Source organism: Magnusiomyces paraingens (genome assembly GCF_902498895.1).
Source record: "Magnusiomyces paraingens strain CBS 517.90 genome assembly, contig: contig1, whole genome shotgun sequence".
Lineage (NCBI taxonomy): Eukaryota > Fungi > Ascomycota > Dipodascomycetes > Dipodascales > Dipodascaceae > Magnusiomyces > Magnusiomyces paraingens.
The window spans coordinates 4,344,899-4,364,348 of record NW_022474067.1 but is presented as its reverse complement, the minus strand read 5'-3'; the positions used below and the strand labels follow the sequence as shown (position 1 = coordinate 4,364,348).

The following is a 19,450-nucleotide window of genomic DNA, read 5'->3' as shown; positions in this document are numbered from 1 at the left end:
AAAAAAAAAAAAGAAGCTTACAAAAAAGAAAACCCCTCGGGACATAAAGGTTTTTTTCAGTTTTCTAATTTCAAGATGGCGAAACTAAAAAAGGCCTCGGATGAAGAAAATATAATATTTTTTTGATAGGAACAAGTTTCTAACAATTTATTTTATGGGAAAAAAATTTTTTTTTTTTAATCTTTTCTTTTGATTGAAAGAATGAAAAGAAGAAATTGGTTTTGTGCTACAAAAAAGTTTCGACGGGCTTCAAAGTTTGGGTCCCATGGCCCAATGATCTAAAGTGAAAAAATAAAATGTAGGCTATTCCGTACCACCGGAGCGGAGAGAGGAGGAGGAGGACCTATATACTTGATCCCTAGTATTACAATACAATACAACACCTAAGGTATGAGTAGGGAGGCAATTTGACACAACGGGAGAACGTTTTTTTTTGGTGGTTTTAAAATAGTGAACAAAGAAAAAAAATAACTTGAAAATGGAAGGGATATTGATTTCTTTTTTTATTTATTTATTTAAAATTTTTTTTAAAGTTAATGTAAGTAAAGTTTAGGTTAGTTTTGAAGAAAAAGAAAGATTGTGGAAATTTAAAAGTCTGTGAAATGTTGAAACGATAATTATCATAACGAGGAGACAGTTAAGAATTATGGCTATGAAACATTGTGCGGAACTCGAAAAGAAGGACCGGGTCCGGCTTGCCGTTTTTTATGCGGCAGGTAGAATAAAAGCCGAAAACAAAGCACGAAAATTGCAATTGTTAACGAGGCAAAGGTTTACGAATGAGAGCGTGTATTAAATAGGGGCTTTTTAATAATATATTTTAATAATATACTAATAATAATACTTAACTTGTGGTTATGGTTATAATTATGTGAATAAACAATTCATATAATAATTTATATGATTTAAAGTACTACTTTCTTAAGAAATTTTCACAATTAACTATTATTTTTTTTTATTACGCTAAAAGTGGACATTGGGGAAGAAAATTCTACCCAAAAAAGGATTGTGGAGGAAAAATTTGTGTGTGAGGTAGAGGACGTAAGGTATATATATATATATAAGGGGAAAGACTGGGACTTTTTTTTTTTTTCTTAAAGAAAAATTTGAACAAAGATTAGTATAATAAGTTTAATAACGAAAAAAAAAAAAGAATAATAAAAATCAAAAGATTTTTAATTAAAATCTATATAATCAAATCTCGGACAATCATATATATACTTAGAAATCTATCACTTCAGCAAATAATCAACAAGAAACGATTTTGAAAATTGGCAATTTTCATCTTTCTTTTATAACTGCAACAATATCTTTTTAATTTTATACTCTTAAAAACTAAGAAAAGGTATGCATTTTTTTTATCTTTTTTTTTTATTTTGAAAATGTCCCATTCAAAAGCATTTATTTTTATTGAATAAAAATCAAAATCAGACCCACATTTTATATCAAAATTTCCATATTTCCAAAAAAGTACTCATTATTTGTCTATTCAGCAAGCAAGCAAGCCATTCAGCAAGCCAGCCACCCAGCCATTCAGCCAGCCATTCAGCCAGCCAGCAAGCAAGCCATCCAGCCAAAGCCAGTCGTGATTATCGAAATCTAGCCTTTTTCATGTCCACCAATTTACCTTGACAAAAAAAGATAAAAGTTTTTTATCATTAATTTTGAACCCTGTGACCCCTCTTTTTTTTTTTCTGGCTTAATTTTTCCAGAAAAAGTGTGGAATATTCTTCTGTTAAGTAGATTTTGAAAGAGAGGAGAATAGAAGTTGCAACGACCAGACAGACCGCTCCTACGAATACGTTGCATACCCTTTAAAAAAAAAACAAAGTTATCAGCAACAAGGTATTACGATTTCCACAAGTTTCCACAAGTTTCGAGTGATCTCCCAAAAAAAAAAACGGTTCTAATTCGGTTTTAGCAACATGCAGCAGAGGCAATAACAACAACAACCAAAGAGGGTTGTGCTGATTAATAAAAAAAATAAATCTAGTGTATGTGGACCAAAAGGGAAAGACGACTAAATAAACCAGTGACTAGGATTGAAACAGATTAATACCCAAATACCAAATACCAAATACCAAATACCAAATACCAAATACCAAATTCCAAATTCCAAATCACAAGTTATAAGTATTAAAAATTAACAACCAAGGCATAAATGCTAATATTTTATGGTCACGTTTTTAAATGGCTTGGCTGATTGATGCGTGAAGGCAAAAAAAAAAAAAATTAAAAATAAAAATAAAAATAAGAAATGTGGTCTGATTTTTATTTATTTTATTATTAAACTCCCCCTCTCCCCCCCCCCCTACTAGTGTATTTCTGACTAATCTCGTTCTTCTAGTGGTTCTCTTGCAACTGACCTAACAAAAAAAACAAAAAAGGCTCTCATAGTAGAAAATATCGCCTGATTTTTTATTTTATTTTTTATTTTATTTTTTCTCTCTCCTTTCTCATTTCTTTTCTTTCCACTACCACCATCATTACTACCACAAATTATAACAAACTATACAAAACTTCTACAGAAAATTCCCATCTGGCGTGATTTTTTTTTTCCTCACTATTTTTATTTTCTACCAACATCATATTCAAGTTTTCACACCACTTTTTTTTTCTGTCCATCCAACCAACTAGAATCAACACATCAACCTCGGCCTTGAAATTCATTTTCCCTGAAAATCCCTCTTTTTTTTGAAAATTTTCTTGTAAAATCTCTTCTTTTCTTCTTTTTTTTTTTTTTTTTTTTTTTTTGAAATGGAAGAACCAAATCCCATCATTCCATTTGAATTCGCAGACTGTGATGCGTTTCTCGCCTCTCTAGACGATAACTCGACTACTGTTCTCTCTCAAAAACAATCGGACCTTCTCCGTTTCCAACAAATTCAACTTCAGCAACAACAGCTGCGTCAACAACAGCAACAACTTCAACAACAAGCATCGCCTTCGTCAACCTCTTCGTTGTCGTCGTCGCCAATATCAACAACTCCAATCACACAATCACAAGCAACGTTCCCAATACAAACGGTCCCGCAACAACAACCACAACAACAACATCCAATAATGATTGGCCAACCTTCTATAAATGACTTTGTCTCCATTCCTGGCGACGTCTCTACAGACCCTTCGGTCATTCCAACGACTTGGCCTTCTCAAGATTCGCCTTCTTGTGGCGGTCCAATCTATTCTGCCGATCCATTCACTTTACAGCAACAGCCACAACAACATATGCACCACCAACAACAACCCTTACCCACACAGCAACAGCAACAACAACAGCAACAGCAACAGCAACAACAACAGCAACCCCAACCCCAACCACAACTTCTATCATCACAACCCCAACCACAACTCCTACACTCACAACCCCAACCCTACTCTAACAACTCTACCCCTCTCTCCTCTCCTCTCTCAGTCGCTTCAATGCCTGACCCTCAGGCTGCTGCTGCTGCCGCTGCTGCTGCAGGCTTTATCAACAATGACATGATTTATAACAACACCATGGCAATCTCAAACTTGGCCTACTCTTCTACTGGTCCTGTCTCTGTTTCCTCAACCCCAGTGGCATACCCAATCACTCCTCCATACCCTTCGGCTCCTTCCGCCACTTCTTCCGATGCCGGTGACTCAGGGTCCCCAGACTTTAATCAGGACTATGTTGCAGCTGCTGCAGCTGCAGCTGCCGCCGCTGGTGGTAACCCCAATGCTGTTTACCCAGGTATCCTTCCTTCCTCAGTCGGCCCCTCTGCTGATGTTCTATCTGCAAACCTGATACAAGGTCCTATAATACAACAACAACAACAACAGCAGCAGCAGCAACAACAGCTGCAACAATTACAACCTCAACAACCTACTCAGCTTATGTCACAACGATCAGTCTACCCTGACCTGTCTATTGGCTCACTGGCTCCTTTACAGCAAACTACTCCTGCAACTGCGTCTCCAAATAATACAACCAATTCCGCTCCTAGTTCTCAATTTTCTTATGGCAAGGATGACCAGGCAATTTCCCCTCACTCTTATGCTAACAATCATCAATCGCCTGAGTCACCCCAATCGGTTGGCTCTCCTCAATCTCCCAGTGAGATTAAAGATGAAGATGACTTTCTCAACACTTCTTCCTCTATCTCCAACCGCAAAAACTCTATAAAACGTGAACGACAGGGTAGCGCAGTTACCAAGGGCAGCAAAATTACCAAGCCTAAGAAGGAAAAGACTTCCCACAATATGATTGAAAAGCGATACCGAACAAACATTAACGATAAGATTCTCGCGCTTCGCGATTGCGTGCCATCTCTTCGCTGTGTCGTTAATGGTACTCCTCGCACTGCTGAAGAACTTGAAGGCTTGACTCCAGCTTCGAAGCTTAACAAGGCTACAGTCTTGACCAAGGCTACCGAGTATATTCTTCACCTGCAAAAGCGCAATGCTCTCCTGCTCCAAGAACTGTGTGATTTACGTAACAACCGTGCGGATAGTGGCAGTCCCAATAGTCCTAACGACATGGCTTCCACTGCTGGCCTTGCAAACATGCCTATTATGCAAGCTTATCCTTCGCTTAATGGCCAACAGCTTCAGCAGCAACAACAGCAACCAGACATTCGCCAAATGTTTAACGGGAACAACTTTGCTTCAAAGGTCATGATGTGCTCCATGGCTGGTCTTATGGGTGCTGGTCTCATGGGAGAGGGCTCTGATACCCAAGGTCTTTCTATCCTTCCTTATGCCAACATCTTCTCTAACTTTAAGATTGGTTCTTGGGACTCATCTTCCCTCCTTTACGCTGTCAAGGTCGGTCTCATTTTGGGTACCATTTTGTACGTGTTTGCTCCCATGTTCGTTTCTTCCTCTTCTGCTTCTGAAAAGACCAAGGAGTCTTCTCCTACTTTTGCTTATGCCGAAGAAAGCGATGACGAAAATGAGCTTCAAACCCTTAACTTTGAGCTTTCTGACATTCGAAAACAAACGTGGCTTAACAATTCCCGTTACCTTGAGCTCCCTGCTAGCTCTTTTTCTTCACAGATTTCTGCCCATGCTCGCACTTTGGCTCAAATTCTTTCTATTGCCATTATGGGTCCTGAGGGTTACGACATGCTTTTTGGCTCTACTGAACAACCCCTTTCTGCTAAGCGCTCTTCTCTTGGTGATGCCATTGATGCTCAGCTTTGCGGTGGTGATAATGATGCCATTGTTAACAAGGGTACTACTCGATCTTCTCTTCTCTACACTCTTGGCCAGAGTTTCTTGCTTTCTCCCTCTCCAGTTCGTTACTTCACTCAGGCTATGCAAATTAATGTCGTGTGCCATGATGTCCCCATTTTTGATATGATTGGCGCTCACCTGTCTGCTTACTTTCTGAGTAAGGCCCGCGCCACTGCTGTGCCTTTGGAAGAGGATTCACTGGTTGAAGAAGATGATGGCACTCACGTTGCCAAACACATTGTTGCACTCTTGGAATCTGATAACTTGTTTACTCCTCGCACTAACCAGCGCCTCTACAATGTCGCCTTTGGCAACCCTATTTCTGAAGGATGCCCTCTTGGTGATGACGATGAAGGTTATGCTTCCGTCCTTACTGACAAGTCCATTTGCTCTGCCCATGACGTTTTGGCTGCTCTCCACGCCAACTCTCTTCTTCACGAAGTTCTTCTTGGTGTTTTGGAGAATGATGAAATTGACTTCCGCAAGCTTGAGCTCAGTGCTAAGGTTTCGCCCCCACGATCAATTGTTGCCCGTCGCGTCGCTATTGCTGAAGCCCTCCTTTTGGGTCCTAAGGATGCTTCTTATGCCAAGAATGCCATGGAAATGTTAAAGGAAGAACTTAACCAACAGGCTTGGATTAACCGCGAGCTCTCGTCATTCCCCCCAACGCTGACAAGCGTTCACGAGTTTGGCGAAATTTCCTCCAACGTTTCTCACAGCCGCTCTAACAGCCACCACACCATCAACACAGTCACTCTTAGTGCGGGCATTGTGAGTGAGATTGATGAGGAAGAAGAGAGCCTGTTTAGCTCTAGCGAAAGCATCATGAGCAACACTAGCAGTAATCAATACACTGAAGACCACGTTTCGGAATCAGAAGCTTCTGTTTCTACTGAGCGTGATGGTGACAGGGTGGCTTTCTTGTCTACTTCTGTCAAGTCTTCTTCTACACCATTTGCAGTATCGCAGGATTCGCGACTGGGCATTCGCTTTTCGCTTGTCATGTGTTATCTGGGGCGCAACATGCGCGGCCCAGCGTTTCAGCTGCTGCAAAAGGTGGAAATTAACAAGCTCGAGAGCATTGGTCTGTTGGGCTTCGTGGCCTTGTGGAAGGTGCTCACAGAAATGTACGAGCGCAAGTACATGAGCGACAACAGACACAAGCTGGAAGACCTGGCAGCCATTGCTCGTATCTGGCTGGGCGGAAATATCGGTGCCGAGGAAGGTATTTCGCTCGACCGTCTGAGGTATCTGGCTGGCGAGTCTGTTGCCATGAGCAAGTTTTTTGGCGGCTACGAGTCTGACCTTGATGAAGGTTACGGAACTCAATAATTGATTTGTTTTTTTTTTATTATTTTTAGTATTTTTAAGTAGAATTTTTTTTTTTAGTAATGAGTAAACGATTAAAATTGCAAATATGGTAAAATTAAATAAAAAACAAAGGACAAGGGAACTGAAGAACTTTAGCGTTAAACTTTGTTTGGGTAACTTTAACCTGTGTTATTTTTAAAATTTGCACCACCACCATAAAGCATTTTTAATGTGTATGCTGTTCTTTCTTGTTTTCTCCTTTCCCGCCAAACTCTTACATTCCTTTTAAAACGTAATCACAATCATCAAATGTCAACAGCAGCAGCAGCAGCGGCTTCAGGAAGTGCGCCACTTGTGCAGCCACCGCTGCAGCCGCCGTCATCTCTGCGTATTGTTCCTGGACTTGGGTCTTTGCCTCTCGGAAGTGCTGCGGTAGGCGTGCAACAGCAACAGCAACAGCAACAGCCCAACACGTATTCCCCTTACAACACAACGACATTATCCAGTAATAACAACTACAACTACAACAATAATAGCAACAATAATAACGTTAACGGTACGAGTGTTCTGCAGAATTCTGCCTCGCAAGTGCGCCGCGTTTGGGTTCAACGAGCCGGTCATGTCGCTACCTCTGTGTTTGTATTAGAGCATGATCTAGTTGGTGAGTAAATAAAAAAAGAGAGAGAAAAAATTGTGAAACACATAAAGAGAAGAAGACAAGAGAAAAAAAGAATACTAACACAAACGTCAACGGGTTTGTTTATAGATGATTTGAAGACTTTGGTGTACCAAAGGTTCCCGCAATCGATTGGGCGTGCACTAGATCCTGCAGACATTGTAGTGCGTGTTCGTAGCCAAACTACACCGGTTCAAACTAGACAACAGTCTTTGGGAATCCCGCAGGCCCGTGGTGGTAGACAGCCTCGAGCATCACAGGGCCACGCGAAATCCATGTCGCAACCCAACATTGGGCTTTCAAACAGACCAGGGTCCCCTGCGCCATCTTTGTTACCTACGGGTCCTGTTCAGAGTCCTCAACAACAGGCTCAGGAAGATGTGTGGGTTGCTTTGGCTCCCGATATGCGCGTGTTTGATGTGCTAGAACAACATTTTTCCGGCTCACAAATGCCCGCAACCGCTGCGTTTCTCATAGACGTGCCGGCCGTTTCTCCGCTGGTATTGTCCCAGCCGCCTATACCGCAACTCGTGCAACAGCTTGGAACGGCTACTACTTCAACGGTGGCTGTGCCTGCAACGGCATCTCAACCAGGAGGAGGGGGGCTTCAGAGCCCTGCGTTGCAGGTCACAGGTGCTAATGCTGTGGGTCTTGCGACCCCCACGTACGGGTTCCCTCCGCTGACACCTGTTGTTTCTGCGGGGCCTGGGAGTCTCAACGTGACACCTGGAACACCCACCATCATGGCTGCGGTTGTCGCTGCCCCTAATTTTGTATCCAGTGGAAGTGCTGGAGTATCTGGTCAGCTACAGCAGGAGAGTAGCAGCGGCGGCAACGGTGGCGATGTTTCCGAAGAATCCGAAACAAAGGATGCAGGCGTAGAGCATCATCATATTCTTCAAAGTGGTATTAGTGAAGAAATTGAAACAACATTGAGTAGTGGTCCAGATTCGCCTGATTTTGGATCGTCAATACAAAGCGGCCCAGAGTTGATGAGTAATTCGGCACAAGTAGCAGCAGCAACCGGTGCTGCACCTCTCACACACACAAAGACAGATAGTGTTGGGAGTAGCGCAAGCACGGCCAGTGGTTTGTCATTTATGAGTGGAGCATTTGGTGATGCCGATGATACTTCTACACTGACGCCGATAGCAACGTTGACAAACAAGACTGGAAGTAAGCATGGCAGCATGAGTTCTGGGAGCACTAGTTCTGCAGGCGTCACAGGCGGCGGCAGTGGCAGTGCTGGAAGCACCAAGAAGAGTGGTGTGATTCTAATACCCAACAAGTTCAAAGCTCAGATGGGGGGATCTGCAGGTGCTGGAACTGTACCATCGTCAGGAAGTGCAGGTTCTGGGAAACGTGGTAGCTCAGTTGTTAGTAGTGGAGAGCACGGAGGAACAAAGTCATTGGCAGCTGCAGCTGCAGCCCAGCGCGTGACGTCAGTTTCCTCAGGCAATTCAGGACCCTCTTCACCAGTTGGCGCGCGACGGGATCACAGTAAACGTGGAGGTGGAGGCTCAATAGCTGTGGCTACTGCGCAGGCGCAGGGAGCTTCCGGTTCCAACGGCTCAACACGATCGTTTAGTCCTTCAAGCGGTCGGCCTTCTGGACTTTCGCGAACTCCCTCGAGCGCTAGCTTAACTAAGGTGCGAGCCAAGTGGAATAGCGGTGGCGGTGGGTCATTGCCTAAAACCCGGTCGTCGATGAATTTGTATTTACAGCAAAAGGGTCAGTCATCTCAGCAACAACAACAGCAGCAACAACAAGCACATCCTCCAACCACAAAACTTTTATCTACATATACTACTGTTGTTCCACAGGTCAATGTGCTTATTGTTGAAGATAATTTAATCAACATGCGGATTTTGGAACGGTTTTTGCGGCAACGCAGCATTCGGTCTGATTGGGCAAAAAATGGACGCGAGGCCATTGACAAATGGAGACAGGGTGGGTTCCATTTGGTGTTGATGGATATCCAGATGCCTGAGCTGAGTGGACTTGAGGCAACTAAAGAAATTCGGCGGCTGGAGCAAGCTAATCGGATTGGTGTGTTTACAACAAACGAGAGCAGCAGCAGTAGCAGCGGTCACTCTGCAGCAGCAGCAACAGCTACAACAAGCACGAGTGTGATTGCACCGGAAGATATACTTGACACCAAGGTGTTTAAATTCCCTGTGATTATTGTGGCGCTGACTGCGTCGTCTGCACTTTCAGACAAAACAGATGCGTTGGCGGCTGGATGCAATGATTACCTGGTCAAGCCCGTAAATCTCAAATGGTTGTGGCAAAAGACAATTGAGTGGGGGTGCATGCAAGCTTTGATTGACTTTGAAGGATGGAAGCATTGGGTATCCAAGGCTCCACCATCGATATCTAATGGTGAATCTGGGGCAACTACAACAGGTTCGACAACATCGGGTACTTCCAAAACAGCCGCAGCAACTGCAACTTCATCGGAAACGTCTGCGACCTCAGCTGGGCTGACGCAGGGCTCGTCTTCTAATATTCGACGACCGACTACATCCAGTTCTTCAAACGCGATTACAAGTAATGGTAATATGAGCAGTGGTGGCAGTGGTAGCAGCAGCAGCAACAGCAGCAGCAACAACAACAATTCGCCAGGTCTGGGACGTAAAAAGACTATTGATCGACCAAGATCGGCATCCCGTGCACGCGAAAACCGGGTAGTGAGCAGTGGAGGGGTTAACCGTATTGGCTCAGCGCTCCATGGTGCTGCTTCGCCTGGATCGTCTGGGCTGTCACCTAAACTAAGTTCTGCTGAGAGTCCTGGGTTTAACTCAAACAGCAATGGTAGCAATGGCAGCATCAATCACGCTGTTTCTGCACCGATTGCGATTCCTGGACGGTCGCGGTCATCGAGCTCTGCAAGTGGAGTTGGCAATAATACTCTTGGTGCTTTCCCGCGCAGTTCAAGCTTGCTGTCTGCCAATGGAGGCATTCTATGTGGCGCGGTAACTCCTGCAGCTGTTTCTGCAGCGGTAACTACAACGGCAACTACCACGGGGACCATCACAGTAGTGGCTTCGACGTCTTCTGGCTTAAACTCACCGTTTTCTTCATCATCACCCTCGACGTCGTCATTGTCAGCCACAAAAGGCTCGACACCATTGGCATTAGGTGGACCGGGGTCCTCGTCGTCGAGCTCGTCGTCACCTTTGCGGAGCCCGACCGCTGTGGTATTGGCGCGTGCGTGTCGAGAAGCTGCTACTGCGACTGGTGACGGCAACATTTAAGTGCTGCTGGTCGCTTTGGTTTTTGATTGCTTTTCAAATTTGGTTCTTGTGTGTGGCTTGAAAAAAGGACATCCGATGTGCGGCTTTACTAGCTAGTTTGCGAATTTGGGGGTACAAATGGCATCACCATTACTGCCAACACACACACACACACACGCATTGGCAAACAAGGCAAAGAAAGGAAAAAAAAAAAAAAAAAAAAAAAAAGTCGTGCACAGGGAAATAACTAAATGTGGCAAATGTGTGGAGCAGCTTCTGAAGAAATTACCTATCATTTCAGGTGAAGAAAATGGTGGCTACGTATCTATGTGATATTTAAGCATAGATTTAAGCATTGTTATCGGAAGTTGAGCGAAATGGAAAAAAAAATTTTATCCAATTTCAAAATACCGTTGAATTGATAAGAAATTGATATTCAACTTTTTTTTAATAAACATTTGATACCCACAAAGATCTTTTTCATTTCCAATACACCCAAGAGTTTTTTTTTCTTTATAACAAAAAAAAGCCTCCAATCTTGGCCAACTCTTTTCTTCTTACTTTCGTGTGTTATTCTACCCAAGACTTTGTCTCTTGGCTTTTTTTCTTGATTTCCCTTGATTTCACAATTTTTCGTGAAAAAATGCCAGGCTCTCTTATAATCCAACCATTGAAAAAAAAAAAAAACTTTTAAATAGTCTTTTAATAAGATATAAATACCCATAGTTCATGCTCATTTTAAAGGGTTTTTTTATTTTATTTTATTTCTTTAGAATATAAAAAAATACATTTCTTTTCTTATTCATTCATTAATCCCCCCTCAACTATTCAAAAAAAAATTCATTAATCTCTTATTATGACTAAAAAAGACGATATAATCCTCACTACCAAGTCTCTTGATTCCAAAGAGCATGTAGACGAGGAAGCATACGGGCCCGATGGATCCTATGTCCCTCGTGACGGAGACATCGTTACCAAGTCTGGCAATGTCATTACTGAAAGTGGCATTGTGCTCAAACACACGCCCACCTCTGGCTCGTCCGACGTTGAAAAGCTCGGTGACGATGTTTCCGATCACAAGGGCCTGCGTGTATTCTACGGCAAGTCCCATATTTTCCAGGACCCTGAAGTGGCTGACTATTACCGCGGAGTTTACGAGAAGGCTACCTATGAAGGCCGTTTCCATTTCGACCCCGAATTCACCTGGGAACCTGCTGAGGAAAAAGCTCTTGTCCGTCGTCTTGAATGGAAAGCTTGCTTTTGGGCTTGTATCATGTTTATGGCCCTTCAGCTCGATCGTGGAAACATTGCTCAGGCCCTCTCAGATAATATGCTCAATGACCTTGGCCTCACTACTAATGATTACAATACTGGTCAAACCATCTTTTATGTTTCTTTTCTTGCCGCTGAACTGCCCTCCCAACTTGTCTCTAAGAAACTGGGACCCGACCGCTGGATCCCTGCTCAAATCACTCTTTGGTCCATTGTTGCTATTTGCCAGTCTCAACTTTCAGGCAAAGGCTCATTTTATGCTACCCGTGCAATCATTGGGCTTCTTGAGGGTGGTTTCATTGCAGATACTATTTCTTGGCTCTCGTACTTTTATACAGGCACAGAGCTACCTGTCCGGTTGTCTTTCTTTTGGACCTCCCTCACCCTTACTCAAATATTTTCCTCTCTGGCAGCATTTGGAATTCTACGCATGCGCGGAGTTGCTGGCTGGGGCGGCTGGCGTTGGCTCTTTTTGCTCGAAGGCTTGCTCACCTTGTTAATTGGCATTGCTTCCTTTTTCAAAATGCCTGCTTCTCCAGTCCAAACTCGCGCACCTTGGAGACCTAAAGGCTGGTTCACTGAGCGTGAGGAAAAAATTATTGTCAATAGAGTTCTCCGTGATGACCCCTCTAAAGGCGATATGCACAACCGTCAAGCTGTTTCCATAAAACAACTCTGGTACTCCCTCATTGATTACGATCTTTGGCCTCTTTATCTCATTGGTCTCGTTGCATATATCCCCACTTCCACTGTCAGCGCCTATATGACACTTACTTTGCGCCAACTTGGGTTCTCGACTTTTGACACAAACCTACTTACCATTCCTGCCAATGTAGTTCACATTGTTTTTCTTCTTGTGCAAACCTATCTCACTGAGTACTTTAACGAACGTTCTCTTAGTGCAACTCTCCAACCTCTTTGGATCTTGCCCTGCATTGGTACTCTTGCCTTTTGGTCTGGGTCCCTCACCGATGTTTGGGGGACTTACGCACTGCTTACTGTTTTGCTTTCCGGACCTTACATCCATGCTATTTTGGTGGGCTGGTGCTCCCGAAATTCAAATACGGTTCGTACCCGTACTGTTTCAGCTGCCGTTTACAATATGTTTGTGCAGGCTGGTGGTATCACAGCTTCCAACATTTACCGCAAGGATGATGCTCCTAAGTACCGTAGGGGTAACAGAGTGCTGTTTGGTATCACCTTTGTGTCGCTTTCTCTTCTTCTTTTTACAAAAGCCTATTATATTTGGAAAAACCGTTCTCGTGAAAAGGTTTGGAGCGCAATGACCCCTCAGGAGCAGCACCATTACCGTGCAACTACAACTGACAAGGGAAACAAACGGCTTGATTTTAGATTTGCCCATTAAGTAGTATATACTATAGTACATTTAATGATTAAATATTAAATACGATTTATTTTTGTTTTTTTTTTTTGATAATAACATTAATAATATTTTTTCCCTTTTATCGCTTCATCCGACGACGCTTGTCGGGACCACCGCCGCTAGACTCCCGGTCACCATTGTTGCCACCACCGCTCCGCATATGTTTGCGTCCGCCGTGGCTTCCAGAGTCTCCACTTGGCCCGTTCCCACTGCGCCGGTCATCGCGGTCATCGCGAGGCCCATGACGCCCGCGCTCGCCGTCATCGCGTCCGCGTCCGCCACCACCTCCACTGTTACTGCCGCCGCGTGGTCCAAACTCCCGCAGGTTCCCACTACTACCACCGCTGGGTCCTCCGCCACCACCACGCTCCCGTGCAGGCCCATTGTTACTGCCACCCTTGCGTGCATTGCCGCCGCCACTACCTCCTCCATTGCCACCACCGCTGCCGCCGCCGCTGTTGTTGCCGTTGTTACTTCCTCCACGACGGTGGTCCGCGTTATTGCCTCGCCTCTCGCGATCAGGTCCTAGCGGAACTTGTGGCGGCAAGTTTTGTGACGAGGATGAATCGCTAGGCCCGTTACCACTACTGCTACCGCCGCGTCCACTGCTTTCGTAGTCGCGGCGATCAGAAGCTCCAGAATTAGGACCGCTGCTATTACTGTTGCTTCCACCTCGTCGCGCTCCACTGCCTCCACTGCCTCCACTACTAAACCGCTTTTCTTGGTTCCCCCCGCGTTCGTCGGATGGACCTCGCACATCTGATCCTCGAGATCCACCACCTCCGCCATTTCCACTAATGTTGCTGCCGCCACTACCACGAGCCTTGTTTTCCTGAGAAAATGCACCTGAAGACGAGCTACCGCCGCCAGACTTGCTGTTAGATCCTCCTGGCCCGTTGTTTCCGCCGCTTCCAGGACGACTATTGTTTCCACGATCGCCCTGTTTCGACTGCTTGGGGCCTCCACCTCCACCTCCACGAGCCGGCAACGGTTTTGCAAACCCGCCTCCACTACCACCACCACTGCGGTCTCTGTCGCGATCACGATCACGATCTCGCTCCCTCAACTCATGCTCGCGCTCACGCTCACGTTCACGATTATGTTGTTCACGCTCGCGTTCACGATCACGCATCCGCAGATCTTTTTCACGTTCGCGCTCACGTTCCTTGTTTCGGCGTTCGCGCTCACTTTCTCGCTCCCGCCGGCTCGCATTGCGCTCGTCTTCGTTACCCTTGGGTGTCGCGTCACGGGAGTCACGGGAGTCACGGGAATCCCGAGAATCACGAGAGTCCCGAGAGTCCCGAGAGTCTCGAGGAGAGTCGCGCGACGTGCGGCTATTAAACCGTGCAGCAGGTCCAGAATCCTCCTTAAGACGACTCGATAGTCGACTATCCTCCTTGCGCTGCTCTTTAATATCTTCAGAAACCAACGTCTCTCGTCTCAAATTGCTCTTCGAGCGTATCGGTTCCTCAGAATCCTGCTTTTTGTTGCTTCCACTGCCACCCGATGACCGTATATCATCATTAGCGCGGTTATCGGGCGTCGCACGGCCAGATCTTGACCGATTTTCGTCGCCACGTCGATCTGGCACTGATTGTCCACTGAATGGCAATGGGCTCCGCTTGTCATCATAAGCCTTGCTGTTATTACCACTTCCAGCTCCTCCGCTTCCATTGGTATTTCCGCTATTTCTAGCCTTGGAATCTGAGGCTGTTGAGTGGTAGGCTCGGCCATTCTCGGCAGGACGTCCTGTGCGTGGATATCTGCTTTCACGGCCTTGTATTTGACGTGATGCAGCCTCCGTAGCACCATGGGCTGGACCACTGCGAGACTCGGATGGTCCACGAGAGTCGTCACTGCGACGAGGGCCTGAAGGAATCTTTGGTAACGACGCTGGAAGTGAACTGGGTGTAGACGACTTTTCCTCGCGACGCACAGCTGCAGGCAATATGGACCGCGAATCACGACGCAAATGAGCTGTAGATGAAGGCACTGTTACAGCTGTTGAGGTAGTAGACGAGATTACATTGCTGGGCAATGATGAGGAAGATTTGTTGGTTCCACGCTTCTTCTTTTCACGCTCACGCTTGGCTTCAGCAGACTGCTTGATGAGCTGTTCACGACGCTCAGCACTGACCACCATAAAGTCATACATTTCAATCCAAGACTTGGAGCGGCGCATGAGGTGTACCAGGAGTGCGTTGGCCGCAAGTTTAAGATCCTCGCGGTCTTCATTTTTGGATATTCTCTCCATAGCATTAGTAATTTCCCAACCCTGGGTAGTGATGGCTGGAAACACCTCAATCATGTTGCGCAATAGAGTAATGGCGTTACGGCGATGCATGTAAACGTCACTTTTGAGACAATCTACAATTGCACGAGTTGTACAGCTGTTCCATTTTTCCAAAGCCGTTTTGAAATTTTTATGGTCCAAAAGACAAGTTTCATTAAGCTCATCCCCATTGTCAATAAAACGTAACCCAGGCAAAAATGTCACCTTATCGTCAACGTAGTGCTTTCCCAGACCATCATCTTCATAGACTTTTTCATTCTCGCGCCATTGCATGAGCTTAGCAAATAGTTCCGACAAGAAAAGGCCAAGGTTCTCAGCTTCGTAGGAAGTGCATGTCAGCAATGTGCCGTAGAGAATGCCATCGGAAAATAACTGATCGTAAAATGTCAACGAAGAAAAGTTATAGGTACCAATTGAGTGCAAGAGCTGGGCAAAGCGAGCACAGAAAATGGCATCAATTGGCGAAGTCAATGCACGTGGCAGAATGCACTTCGCTAAAATTTGTTTGGTGATGGATTGGCGCAGTGAAGAACCCTTGTTGACTACACTCGTGTCGTTGTCATAATTGAACCAATGAATCTTTTCTTTGCGCAGACGGGCCTTGGAGTTTCCAAAATGAAGGGCGTGACGTTGGCTCTCTTCAACAAGCTTTGAAAGCTGCTGAGACAGTTGGTCACGTTGAGAACGATACTGCTTGGCTGTTTGATTGATTTCTCTACTATTGGAGCTTTCTGCAGACCGGATTCGGTCGGCGATAGTGGCAATGTTCTCCTTGATTTTGACCTCTGCTTGTTGATATTTTTCAGTTGGGCATTGAATATCGTAAAGAGATAATTGCCAGAATGTAACGAAAAATCCAGGTTTGAGGTGCTTCCACTCTTCTTCGGGATAAAGATTGTAAATATCCTTAATAAGCGACCGTAAAACTGGGTGCCAATGCTCAAGCTCACCAGGTTCTGCCTTGCTGTCAGCATTAGAAGGACCAAATCCCCGAATTTCCTCGCCAAGGTATTGTCTCCAAATTCCAAACGCATAAGCAACATCAATCCCATAATCAATGCAAAGCTCAACAACAGGTTTCATGTTTGCCTTGAAGACTTTAATATCAAGATAATAAGTAGTCATTTCAATAAACTGGATTAAAATGTGAGTGAGGTCATCGTATCGTGAAGCCAAGACCTTTTCATGGGCCTTGTCCTCTGGAACAAAATGGATAAATCGCTGATGGATTTGGTTTAAGAGGATGAATAGCTCAGAAAAAATATTCAAGCTAGTGAATGATTCCACAAGACGACGTCCGGCTTTGGCCACTAGCTCACGCTCGTCGTCAATAGCTTCAAAGACCTTGGAACGAAGTACAGACCCACCACCCAAGCTTTCAACTTGTGCCGTGGTCAGATTGGACAGTTGAGCGATACCTGCCATCTGTGTAATAAGCTCACGCAAAACAATGATAAAAGACAAGTCATTGACATGTAGCTTGCGAAGTAAAAATAAAAGAAGTGGTCGTGGGTCCATGTAGGTGTATCTGCGACATAGTTTTGCGGTGAAACTAGCAAGTGATTGAATCCATTTACGGTCATTGAGACCGTCCATTTGTTGTGTACCGCGACCAGACGTCATCTGAATCATAATAATGAAAGGAAACACATCCCAACCCATATCAGTAAAATAGCGAGCGGCCTCGACGACTAAACTAGCAAGATTATCGTAGCTTTCAACTTGGCCAATAAAGACCTTGAAGCATGAAATGGGGTTTGAATATGATACTTTTGCAAGCTTACGCATCATTTCGCGCACATTAGTGTTGGAAAGTCGTTTAAGAACATTTTTGGTGTCTTTTTCTGCCTTGGAGGAAGAAAATTTTAAATGAGGGGAGCTTTTGAGGACAACTGTTTGCCATTCACCATATAAGGAATATCTCGTTTCAAACGGGAACAGACGGAATAGATTGAAAATTTCTTGAATGGCGCCAGGGTTGGGTTCCAAAAGAGAAATTGTAGGAAGAATATAATTGCGAGCATAATCGATCCAAAACTCCAAAACAGGACTGTTATTTTCCCGTTCATCACGACAAAATGCAATACCGATTCGACACAGTTTGACCAGAAGTTCAATGTTTCTGGAAAGAAGCGGGCCAGCAAGCCTTATAAAGACTTCAGAAATTCGCTGCAGACCCTCTAAATCAGTTGCAACAACGACTTCTGAAGACCATTGTTCGTAAAAAAACTTTGGAGGATTTGAATCAGTAATGGGACGAATAGGCACCAACCCGCGTCTATATTGGCCATGGTGGGGTATGGCAAGTGTCAAATCGTCGTGAATACTGGTGGGTATCAGTTTTGGAACAGCGATATTTATATTCTCCTGTATTAAAGGTTTGCCATGCTGAGCGTAAAGTGGATCAATGGCATAGTTGGCAATTTTAAGTAAAAGATCCGCAATCTCTGGATAAGGATCCACAATTTTTGGATAGCGAGAAAGCATAAAAAGAGCTGGATAAATAGAGCCGACAGCCAGAAGAGAGTGAAGAAGCCCAGTCTTTTGGTAATTTGGATACTTTATTGTGCCATCAGATTTTTTGGTTTGATCTTGAGTTTCTGAAGAATGATTTTGTGACTTACTTTCTGGGGGTGCGTCGTCAGTTAATGGTGCTGCCATAGCAAGAGCAGATGAGTTCGCCATAAAAGCGCGGTCTTCAATATCACTTTTCCATTGGTCGTAGAGTTTGATTAAGACCTCGTCTGGCGGGTCTAAGTATGAATATATTGCTCCAAGAGATAAAAATCCTTCTTTTATGAGAACAGCAATGAGCATCAAAAGGTTTTCAGGAGTCACTTCATTGTAGGAAGATATAGAGTGGAGCTTAAATCCAAGAAGTTGTGCAGCCATGCTATTCCCGCCAGATCCAATATCCTCTATAGAGTTGGCTTTTGACGAGATTGATGGCCACCAAGGGGATTTTTTCAAAACATGGATGAAAAACTGAGAATGTGCGACAAGATTTGAAGCAGAAATGTCCAAAAATACGTCGAGAGCTTTTACGGGATCAAGGTCAAAGTAGCCAATGAGTGATACAATGGTAGATGCAGTGCTATCAACTTTTTGAAGATTGTTTTTAGAGTATGCAGCCAAATAAATTTCGGCAATGAGCTTGGAGTAGCCCTCAGATTCCTCGCGCAAAAGATTGAACCGTTTTTGTTTATAAAGAAGAGTTGTGTTTGTGCGAACAATTTTGCGCTCAAACATTTTGTTTGTCAAACCAAGATCAATGAGGGTATTTGGTTCAAGCAGTAGAAGTAGCAATGACTTGTCGATATTGAGAGAGAGGATTAATTTCTTGAGCGGCTCAACTAACTCGTGGAGGGAAAATGCGTGAAGGAAGAGCTTATCAATATTTTCTAGAGGCATACTGAGTAACATATTCATAAAATCAATAGCGTATTGTGGTTGTAACACTCCTTCTGCACATGTTGTTATGATTTCGTGTATTATGGCAATGATTGTTGCCAGATCGTGACCTTCTGCAGCCTCTGTGGCAATAGAAAGGCTAGTAGATATCGTTAGAAATAAGAAAGAGAGAAAGAGAAAAAGAAATTGTTGAAAATAGAAGCTCTTACATTTTGGCTTTTCCAGAAGACTCCCATGATGAAATTTCTGTGTCGGTTAAAAACTGTATCTTGAAGTTATTTAAAGGTGTTGTAGCGGAGTTTGCGCTGGGGCTGGACTCTGGTCGTGAAGATGGCAGAGGTCCAGGAAGGGGAGACGTGCTTGCCCCAGACATTTTGAAATAGATGGAATTTGCAGAACTGCTGACTTAATAGCGTCTGCTAATTTATTAAAAAATATTATAATATATTGAATGTTTTATAACCTGAGAACCAGGCATCCAATTCTGGTTGCTTTTTGCTGGGGAGGGGAGTTTTTTTTTTTTTGATTTGAAAAAATGTGAAATGTTTTTGGAGTGTAATGGTGGTGATGACTGGAAATTTTAAAAAAATTTTTTGATGCTACACCCTTAAAAAAAAATCTCAACCACCAAAAATCATTTATTGAACCACACACATATACGCACC

The 19,450-nt window shown here is 44.2% G+C and overlaps 4 protein-coding genes across 4 annotated transcripts; 3 read left to right on the top strand and 1 right to left on the bottom strand.

Moving 5' to 3' along the window:
• Positions 1–2,757: 2,757 nt before the first annotated feature.
• Positions 2,758–6,534, top strand: SAPINGB_P001310 (uncharacterized protein; the record flags this gene model as incomplete). The annotated part of the gene is made up of 1 exon (XM_031996033.1): positions 2,758–6,534. One exon carries the CDS (start codon positions 2,758–2,760, stop codon positions 6,532–6,534), a length of 3,777 nt encoding a protein of 1,258 aa, XP_031851924.1.
• Positions 6,535–6,822: 288 nt separating this feature from the next.
• Positions 6,823–10,446, top strand: SAPINGB_P001309 (uncharacterized protein; the record flags this gene model as incomplete). The annotated part of the gene is made up of 2 exons (XM_031996032.1): positions 6,823–7,174; positions 7,280–10,446. 2 exons carry the CDS (start codon positions 6,823–6,825, stop codon positions 10,444–10,446), a joined length of 3,519 nt encoding a protein of 1,172 aa, XP_031851923.1.
• Positions 10,447–11,281: 835 nt separating this feature from the next.
• Positions 11,282–13,063, top strand: SAPINGB_P001308 (uncharacterized protein; the record flags this gene model as incomplete). The annotated part of the gene is made up of 1 exon (XM_031996031.1): positions 11,282–13,063. One exon carries the CDS (start codon positions 11,282–11,284, stop codon positions 13,061–13,063), a length of 1,782 nt encoding a protein of 593 aa, XP_031851922.1.
• Positions 13,064–13,160: 97 nt separating this feature from the next.
• On the bottom strand, positions 13,161–19,158 carry SAPINGB_P001307 (uncharacterized protein; the record flags this gene model as incomplete). Its single annotated transcript, XM_031996030.1, has 2 exons — positions 13,161–18,924; positions 18,995–19,158. 2 exons carry the CDS (start codon positions 19,156–19,158, stop codon positions 13,161–13,163), a joined length of 5,928 nt encoding a protein of 1,975 aa, XP_031851921.1.
• Positions 19,159–19,450: the final 292 nt, after the last annotated feature.